Source organism: Schistocerca americana, chromosome 3, assembly GCF_021461395.2.
Source record: "Schistocerca americana isolate TAMUIC-IGC-003095 chromosome 3, iqSchAmer2.1, whole genome shotgun sequence".
Taxonomy (NCBI): Eukaryota; Metazoa; Arthropoda; class Insecta; order Orthoptera; family Acrididae; genus Schistocerca; species Schistocerca americana.
Window position 1 is genome coordinate 920,035,701 of NC_060121.1, and position 10,448 is coordinate 920,046,148.

General features: G+C 46.5%; 1 protein-coding gene across 1 annotated transcript in view; it reads left to right on the top strand.

Annotated features, from left to right (window-relative positions):
- LOC124606532 (frizzled-5-like) overlaps positions 1-9,803 on the top strand; it is a 1,074,024-nt gene extending 1,064,221 nt beyond the window's left edge. The window contains exon 11 of the mRNA XM_047138517.1: positions 9,210-9,803. Coding sequence (XP_046994473.1) covers positions 9,210-9,803 — 594 coding nt within the window. The remainder of the gene's footprint in view (positions 1-9,209) is intronic.
- Positions 9,804-10,448: the final 645 nt, after the last annotated feature.

Here is a 10,448-nt window from a genome sequence, read left to right on the forward strand (position 1 = left end):
CATTAATCCAATTATGGATTGTCTCCTTCCTGATGTCTCGGGCTCCCTCTTTGTGGACGATATTGCGATCTACTACAGCTCTCAACGGACCAGCCTGCTTGAACGACGTCTTCAAGGATGTCTCGATCGCCTCCACTCGTGGAGCATCGAAACCGGCTTCCGTTTCTCACCCAGTAAGACCGTTTGTGTTAATTTTTGGCGACGTAAGGAGTTTCTTCCGCCCTCCTTACATCTGGGTCCTGTCAACCTTCCGTTTTCCGACGTCGCTAAATTCTTGGGTCTTATGTTTGACAGAAAACTGTGCTGGTCCTCCCACGTTTCCTATCTTTCGGCTCGCTGTCTGCGTTCCCTTCACACTCTCCGTGTCCTGAATGGTACCTCCTGGGGAGCGGACCGAGTGGTCCTTCTCCGCCTCTATCGCGCCTTAGTGCGCTCGAAATTGGATTATGGAAGCATAGTCTACTCCTCTGCTCGGCCGTCTATTCTTCGGCGTCTCGACTCTATCCACCACCGTGGATTACGTTTAGTGTCTGGAGCTTTTTACACCAGCCCTGTGGAAAGCCTTTATGCTGAGACTGCTGAACCTCCGCTGTCCAATCGGCGGGCAGTCCTTCTGAGTCGTTATGCTAGCCATCTGTCTTCCATGCCTGCTAATCCAGCCCATGACCTTTTTTTCGACACCTCCTTTGATGTCGGGTATGCAGGCCGCTCCTCCTCCCTACTACCCCCGGGAGTCCGCTTCCGTCAACTGCTCCATTCTCTCTCCTTCCGCTTTCCTAAAACCTTCTTGACAACTTGGGGTACAGCACCGCCTTGGCTCCGTCCCCGGATCGACTTGCTCAGAGACCTATGTCAATTTCCCAAGGATGGTACCCCTACACTTACCTACCGTCGGGCATTTGCTGCTCTATGTGCACAAATGACGGAAGCCACATTTATTTACACCGACGGCTCGAAAACATCGTTAGGTGTAGGGAGTGCCTATATTGTTGGCGACACCCCAAATCACTTTCGGCTTCCCGACCAGTGTTCGGTTTATACTGCGGAGCTTTATGCTGTTCTCCAGGCTGTCCACTACATCCGCCGCCATCAGCGGATACAGTACGTAATCTGCTCAGATTCTCTCAGCTCTCTCCTAAGTCTCCAAGCTCTTTACCCTGTGCACCCTCTGGTCCACCGGATTCAGGACTGTCTGCGCTTGCTCCACCTGGGGGGCGTCTCAGTGGCGTTCCTCTGGCTCCCGGGACACGCTGGTATCTGTGGAAATGAGGCGGCCGATATAGCGGCCAAGGCTGCAGTCTCTCTTCCTCGGCCAGCTATTCAGTCTCTTCCGTTTACCGATCTACGGAGCGGTTTATGTCGCCAAGTTGCTCATTTATGGCATGCGCATTGGTCAACACTTCCCTATAATAAATTGCGGGAAGTGAAAGCCCTTCCTTGCGCTTGGACCTCTTCCTCCCGAACGCGTCGTCGGGAGGAGGTAATTTTAGCTAGACTCCGGATAGGGCACTGTCTTTTTAGCCATCGACATCTTTTAAGCGGCGATCCTCCCCCACCCTGTCCCCACTGCTCTCAGCTGTGGACGGTCAGACACCTTTTAATTGAATGCCCCTATTTTAATCCGTTACGCTCCCGTCTACAGCTATCGCCTGATCTATCGTTGATTTTAGCAGATGACACGCGCTCAGCTGACCGCGTTCTACAGTTTATTAGTGACAGTGAAATGACGTCAGTCATTTGATTTATTTTTTTGGGGACAACCAACCCCTTTCTATAGTGGATTTTTAAGCATTCCTTCTGCCTTTAGTTTCTCAAATTTTCTGACTTTGTTCCCCTTGCTGCTGATTTTAAATTTCGTTTTTTTCCTGTTTCCTACGTCACGGGCTGGGCGCTAATGACCATAGAAGTTTTGCACCCTAAAACCACAAACAAAAAAAAAAAAACAAAAAAAAAAAAGCTGAGACGATGTTAGAAAAAGCTCCGAGCGGAGCTGGGAGGGAAAGTGTACTTGTTGCACAGGACACAGTCACACGTACTGTCTCTTTGGGCTGTCAGATTTCGGTATAGCGCCCAATTACTTCTTCCTCTTCTCTCGGACAAATTAAACACTGCGTGCGAGACATTTATGCAACGACGACGAAGTGATTTCCGAGGTACAATGCTTCCTCATCAGCGAAAATGCAGACTTCTACATCCAAAGTCTTCATCAAGTCACCCATCGTTGGGAAAATTGTGTCGCATTGAAGGGTTAAGACCTACAGAACAACTTATAACGACACAATACATTATTTCCGCAGCTTTTTTTTCCTTAGAGGTGATAAATAAAACATTATGAATACCTTCCATACAATGGTACCCCATGAACGGAACAAGTAGTATGTAACGGGCAGTCAGGTGAAAACGAGAAAGATGGAAAAAGCAAGTAAATCGTTTATTATTTCACAAGTAATCGCCATAACTCTTAAATCATTTGTCCCACTCTGAGGCGAGACGGTCAATGCCTTCAGGGAAAATAAATTTGCAGCTGCCTACGGAACCGATATTGTGCTCGGGCCTGGACCTCTTCGTCCGAAGCAAATCGTCGGTCATGAATGTCTTTCTTCAGGGCTCCAAAAATATGAAAATTGCATGGGGAGAGATCGGGACTGTATGGAGGATTTGTAATGGTTTCCCAGCGAAACTTCTGCAGCGTTGTCGAAGCGACAGGCACGCCAGCTGCGGGAAATTGATGACCTTTTCTTCGGCCGAAGGGGGCTGCTGCTCACTGAGTTTCTAAAGCACAGCGTGTGGATGATTTGCAACAACTGAAGCGCACTATCGAATCTAAACGGCCAGGAATGTAGACGGACGGCACCACTCTGTTGCAGGATAATGCCAACCCGCATATCTCCAGGGTTGTTTTCACTGTGCTTCATAAGTTTCGCGGGGATGTCCTGACTGTTCCTCCATACTGTCCCGATCTTTCTCAGGCGATTTCCACATTTTGGAGCCCTGAAGAAAGACATTCGTGGCCGTTGATTTGCTTCGGACGCAGAGATGTGCCTGGGTACAATCAATCATAGATTCGTAGGCAACCGCACACCTTTTCTCGTGAAGGAATGGACCACTTACCTCACAGTGGGATCAACGTATTAACAGTTACGGTGGTTACTTTTGAATTAATGAACACTTTATTTGCTTTTTTCCACGTGTCTCGTTTTCATTTGACTACCATTTATAGGTTTATATTGGCAGCTGCTGTATATCTTTACTTAGAAATTATGTAACCTTTTTACTATAGGTTCCATGGAAATAGGAGACATTTGGTAAGGATTCACAATGAAAAATAGATATTTTTACTCTCCGTTTTTCCTTTCCTTATTCTATTCGGCTGTATTCATTGATATATAATTTGTACGCTATGGATATAAGAGCCAAATGTGACCAGCCAGCTCAGCCGAGAGCGCTAATGCGCTGCTTTCTGGACTCGGGTAGGCGCGCCGACCCCAGATCGATTCCGCCCGGCGGATTGCCGACGAGAGTCGGTGTGCCAGTCAGCTTGGATGTGGTTTTCGGGCGGTTTTTCACATCTCACTAGGTGAATACTGGGCTGGTCCCCACGTCCCGCCTATGTTACCCGCCTCGCTGACATCTGAACACGTTCGCACTATTCCATGGATCACACTAGACGCAGACAGCTGGGGTACACTAATTCCGCGGGGGGGGGGGGGGGGGGGGGGGATGGGGTGGCGACAGGAAGGGTATGTATCCGGCCACCCTCTGACACTAACAACGCCCAATCAGTAGTAACAAGGCCGACCCAGCGTTTAAGTGGGACAAAGGCACAAGGAAATGATGATGGATATAACAGCCAAATGCCCCTATGTTGAGCCACGTCACAAGGAGGAAAGAATCTATCTAAATCCACAAGGTATGTCTTTAAGGGAGAGTGGCAACGTTTTCCGTTTTGATACGAGTTGATAATGTTGTACATCCTTAGCAAGCTGTGACGTAGATAATATTAGTGGATTTAGGCATTCGGCTGTTAGGCGTCATGCCATTGAGGGAACCTCCAGCCTACTCCACCTTATAACCCTGGCAGCACAACGTCTCACCTGTAACCCTTGTAGACTGTCAAATAATCCATCCTAAGCTATAACCCGCCCCACTCTTTTCTTCACAAAAGAAGGCTGGAGCCGATTTCACTATTGTAAACCCTGTTTACCTTCAGATCCGTCTTTCCCACCTAAAACATCCATACCCCATACATATAATAACATTAGTTCCACTTATACGTGAATAAGAAGCCAGAGTAATAAATTAAGAGTCTCCATTGAAAGTAAGCACGATAAAATATAGGATAAGTGCTAGAATCGTCTTCAGACAATAGAATAGTTCATCTGGAAACTGTTGAGACACCTAATGTATGCCAATACTTCTCGATATTTTAAAATGAAAGTGAATCTAAAATATTAGTGTTCGTGGGTTAATTAACTGCAGTTCACTTCAGTGGCGTTTTATAATGTGAAACTGCGAACAGAAATGGCTGAGATATGTGAAGAACTATGTAACTATCTATCTTATATCCAAATTACCATTCTAGGCTTAACGTTCAGTATAGTGCAAACGAACAACATTCATTGCTCAATTTTGTGATATGTGTGTTTAATTGTGTATTTAAAGTATCGTAAAATTTAAAGCCTAATTATAACTACTTTGTACATGTAAATAACTTGAGCAGATTTTATATAACTTTCACAAGATGTTATCATGCCATACTAATTTTCAGAAAGAATAGTAAATGAAACACACCGACTAATTAAATGGTGTCTCGGATAGGTTGGAACGTTCCTCCAGCCACCTATAATTGAACCTGCTATCGCATACCTATCATCGATAGCCATAAACATTAACGAGGGGAATTGGACAAGTGTCGTAACCCGATTTCCCAGAAAATTTGCTCAGTGGAAGAGGGATCAAAATAAGCGAACGTGTGTCTCGACTTATCCGTAGATACTCGACCATTTCTGAGAAAACTACTCTCAAAGGTTTCGAGGTATTTTCCGGGCACTTTGTGTCTCTCTTACCGGATGAAATCCTCGGATTAAATGGTCGCTCAACGGTTAGCGTCGTTACTTTCTTTAATTTTGTGTCACGTGTTCCAAACCTTATTGTTAGTTTTATTTTTGTTTTCATCTGCAGAAGATTACCACACGAATGTTTTCCAGCGTATATTGATATAATATTGTCCTTATTCGTCTATTAATTCTATGTCAGGTTAAAGAATTAAAAAAAGTGAATGAGAAGATTATTTGGAACGGTTTTCGGTGAGGCTTCTGAAGTGTGTTTCGGTTCATGACCAACTGCAAGCGATAGCTTTTGGAAAAGTCATCCGTTATGCAAGGTTTGCGCGAAATTATTGCCAACGAGCGGAACCTTCACCAATGTTAACGACTTTTCTTTCGCCGACTAAGATTCATGCGAAGAAATGTCACTATGGCAAACCTGTCGTAGCACCATGCTCTTGGTGCTCGGAATATCTGTATTTCGAATGTTTTGCGATCGATATCATCCAAGGGAGTGCACCAAATCTTCCTGAAGAATAAACGTATGAATGAAATGTAAGAATTGATATGACACTGGAATATCACAATGTGTAACCCCTCAACGTCCACATACAAATATACTGGGTGGTCTATTGATAGTAACCGGGCCAAATATCTCACGAAATAAGCGTCAAACGAAAAAACTACGAAGAATGAAACTCGTCTAGCTTGAAGGGGGAAACCAGATGGCGCTATTGTTGGCCCGCTAGATGGCGCTGCCATAGGTCAAACGGATATCAACTGCGTTTTTTAAAATAGGATTCCCCATTTTTTATTCCATATTCGTGTGGTACGTAAAGAAATATGAATGTTTTAGTTGGAACACTTTTTTCGCTTTGTGCTAGATGGCGCTGTAATAGTCACAAACGTACAAGTACGTGGTATCACGTAACATTCCTTCAGTGCGGACGGTATTTGCTTCGTGATACATTACCCGTGTTAAAATGGACCGTTTATCAATTGCGGAAAAGGTCGATATCGTGTTGATGTATGGCTATTGTGATCAAAATGCCCAACGGGCGTGTGCTATGTATGCTGCTCGGTCAACCACCACCTGCAACAAATGATGATGTCCAAGTAGGTGTTTTAGCTGCTGTCGCGGCTAATATGCACACCAGTAGCATACAAATTGCGCGAGAATCGGGAATCTCAAAAACGTCGGTGTTGAGAATGCTACATCAATATCGATTGCACCCGTACCATATTTCTATGCACCAGGAATTGCATGGCGACGACTTTGAACGTCGTGTACAGTTCTGCCACTGGACACAAGAGAAATTACGGGACGATGACAGATTTTTTTTGCACGCGTTCTATTTAGCGACGAAGTGTCATTCACAAACAGCGGTAACGTAAACCGGCATCATATGCACTATTGGGCAACGGAAAATCCACGGTGGCTGCGACTAGTGGAACATCAGCGACGTTGGCGGGTTAATGTATGGTGCAGCATTATGGGAGGAAGGATAATTGGCCCCCATTTTATCGAAGGCAATCTAAATGGTGCAGTGTATGCTGATTTCCTACGTAATGTTCTACCAATGTTACTACAAGATGTTTCACTGCATGACAGAATGGCGATGTGCTTCCAACATGATAGATGTCCGGCACATAGCTCGCGTGCGATTGAAGCGGTATTGAATAACATATTTCATGACAGGTGGATTGGTCGTCGAAGCACCATACCATGGCCCGCACGTTCACCGGATCTGACGTCCCCGGACTTCTTTCTGTGGGGAAAGTTGAAGGATATTTGCTATCGTGATCCACCGACGACGCCTGACAACATGCGTCAGCACGTTGTCAATGCATGTGCGAACATTTTGGAAGGCGAACTACTCGCTGTTGAGAGGAATATCGTTGCACGTATTGCCAAATGCATTAAGGTTGACGGACATCATTTTGAGCATTTATTGCATTAATGTGGTATTTACAGGTAATCACGCTGTAACAGCATGCGTTCTCAGAAATGAGAAGTTCACAAAGGTACGTGTATCACATTGGAACAACCGAAATAAAATGTTCAAAGGTACCTACGTTCTGTATTTTAATTTAAAAAGCTATCTGTTACCAACCGTTCGTCTAAAATTGTGAGCCATATGTTCGTGACTATTACAGCGCCATCTATCACAAAGTGAAAAAAGTGGTCCAAATAAAACATTCATATTTCTTTACGTACTACACGAATATGTAATAAAAATGGGGGTTCCTCTTTAAAAAAAACGCAGTTGATATCCGTTTGACCCATGGCAGCGCCATCTAGCGGGCGAACCATAGCGGCATCTGGTTTCCCCCTTCAAGCTAAACAAATTTCTCCTTTGTAGTTTTTTCGCTTATTTCGTGAGATATTTGGCCGGGTCACGATCAATGGACCACCCAGTATACCATATAATAACAGTGTGACACTTATTTTGAAATCCAGTTGTAGTTTTACAGTTAATGTAAGTACCTTGTCCCCTAATTTGATAAGAAACATTAGTATAATAATCCTCTACGGACACTGGTAGATATTTGAAAACAATAAAAATAAAATAAATATAAAAATCAAGTTTCGGACACGGGGGGCAAAATTAAGAAATCGCAAGACGCACTATGAGCCACCATATCGTCGGAGAACACTGCTCGGTAAAAGGCAGATAAAGTACCTGGATAATACTTCGAAGGTTTGACTGTCATTTTTTTTCTGAAACGATCGAGCATCTACAGACAAGCCGAGATATTTGTTAGCTTATTTTGACTCCTTTTCCACTAGGCGAAGTTTCTGGGAATTCGGGATATGAAACTTGCCGAGTTCTCCTCGTAAGTAGCATTAACGTATGTAATGTTGATGCATTAAGTTGTTCTGAAAGCGGTGCTGATATTCAAGAAATGAAAGCTGGTTAAAATCTGTGAGCTATCTGGGGAAGTTAACCTTGCATTACTGAGCAACTGTTTCACCAGGTATCCAGTCTAGCTTACCAAATTCCCAACCAGACTAACATTAATTATAATCTTTTAGTAGTCATCTTACGACAACCGGTGATATATATATAAAAAGAGAATTTAAATAAAGAGAAATAAACCGGTTTATATTTGAACATTTATTTTAACATTGATCAGTGTTCCGTTTAAAATTTCAGCATATTAAACTTGATTCATAACTAAACTGGTGCCTTATTTAGGATTGTGAAAATGTGAGTTTGTAATCTTATGGAACGCATCAAATATGGAGCCAAGATTGGGAGACTGCATACAACACTGCATTCATAAAATAACACACGAAGAACGTTGAAACATATGTAAGAGGAAATCAACCAAAAACATCCGATTCAATTTTCACCCAAAGAAGTTACGTTCGTAGCGCAATCCTGTCCGTCATGAAATTATTAGCAACCGAGGGTGCTTCACAGATACAAACGGAAGTGACCAGAGAGGGAGCTTCCTATGCCAACATGACAAGGGACGGACAGGACCATACGAAGAATAGAAACCTCTTTGCTTTTAGAAAGCGTAGCTACCTGTTCCGACGTTGGTCCTACTGTTCTCAAGCAGACAGGCTTGTTTGCTACCATCGAGCATGCAACCAGAAACACATGTGCTCATTCATCCTTTAGCACAGAAGGGAAGGGGGATGACAGTATCTTATAGTATACGGTATATAAAAGAAAGCGGATGTAGGTTTCGTATGAGACTGTGTGACATGAATTACATATAAACTGTGTTTTAAAGTGTAGTAGTGCAACAGATCGTTCTTGTTTATGTGTAAAAGTAACACGCTCCACTGCTCAGTCTCCTCCCAGATAGTCAGAAACACCACAGTAAATTTAGAAGTGGAATGTATGCCGTAAATGACAACAGTCTTAAGAAATTAACATGAAAGGAATCCAACAGAGATCTTTCACGTAAAAACAGAAATAATGTGCGAAAGGGAACATTGCTGTTGTAACATACTGAAAAAGATGATGTCCCTCGCACTTATCTGTTGTCTGGTCTTTCCCCCCCCCCCCCCCCCCCCCCCGCCCGTCCTTTTCAGCCTATCCCCTAACCTCCTCTAGCAGTGGTTGTTGATTTTTGGTTAGAAGTCTCCGGCTCTCTCTCTCTCTCCTTTAATGGAGACGGATGCGCACTGACGGCCTCTGTCCGCAGGTGGGTACCTCGTTCCTGATGGGCGGCTTCGTGTCGCTGTTCCGCATCCGCAACGTGATCAAGCAGCAGGCGTGCGGCGGCCGCAGCAAGGCGGACAAGCTGGAGAAGCTGATGATCCGCATCGGCATCTTCAGCGTGCTGTACACGGTGCCGGCGACGATCGTGATCGGCTGCTACCTGTACGAGAGCAGCTGGCACGCGGCGTGGACGCGGCCGCTCGTGTGCCCGTGCGCGCCGCGCTCGCCGCGCCCGCTCTACTCGGTGCTCATGCTCAAGTACTTCATGGCGCTCGCCGTCGGCATCACGTCGGGCGTCTGGATCTGGTCGGGCAAGACGCTCGACTCGTGGCGGCGCCTGTGGCGGCGCCTGTGCGGCGCGCCGCCGCTGCCCGCGCCGCCCCCGGCGCGCAAGCTGCCCGGCGCGCCGCCGCCGCACGCCGCCGCCCCCGCCGCCGCCGCCGGCACGCCCGCGCCCGGCTCGACGCTGCTGGCCGCGCCGCACGTGGCCGTGGGCGGCGGCGCGGGCGGCGGGCCCCCGCAGCACCACCACGTGCTCAAGGCGGGGCCCCCGCCCGCCCCCGCCTCGCACGTATGACGGCCGCTGCCGCCGCCCGCGCCCGCCGCCGCGCCGGCCACCGCCGCCCACTCGCACGCCACCCCCGACGAGGGGCTCAGCAACTACGGCCCGCTCTAGGCTGTCCACTCTGCACGGTCGAATGCCAGGAGTCGTCCAGTAGGCTCGCGTCCCGAAGAGAACAATGGTGCAACCTCCCAAACCACACAGATTCCCTTTTGGTGACCTGTGCGATACCTCTTCGCTGCTTGGGATAACTACTGGAGGCACGTCTCCAGCGTCTGCCTCTTTGGTCGAACTACCGACAGTCGTCCGTTTCTCACCGTCTAGCACCTCCCTTCGCGCGTGTGTTTTATCTAGTAGACTGGGACGGCTTACAGAGTGTAAGGACGCCTGCACTACAGATCTCAATAAAGTATGTCGCCTTACATCGACATATCTGTACGACGGTCTGCCATCCCCGAGTATTCTCTTCTCCACTGGATGTCGACACCTCAGGCTACTCCTCATCCATTCTACTGCTGACTATTCAACGAGACGATTTTCGTCGTGCCCGGTCAAAGAGCTTTGTAGCGTCCTGTCTGAGATCCAGCTGTTAGCTGTTCAGGAACGCTGCACTGAACGCACGTAGCAGTAGCAGTTGCTTCAATCGTATCCTTACGATTT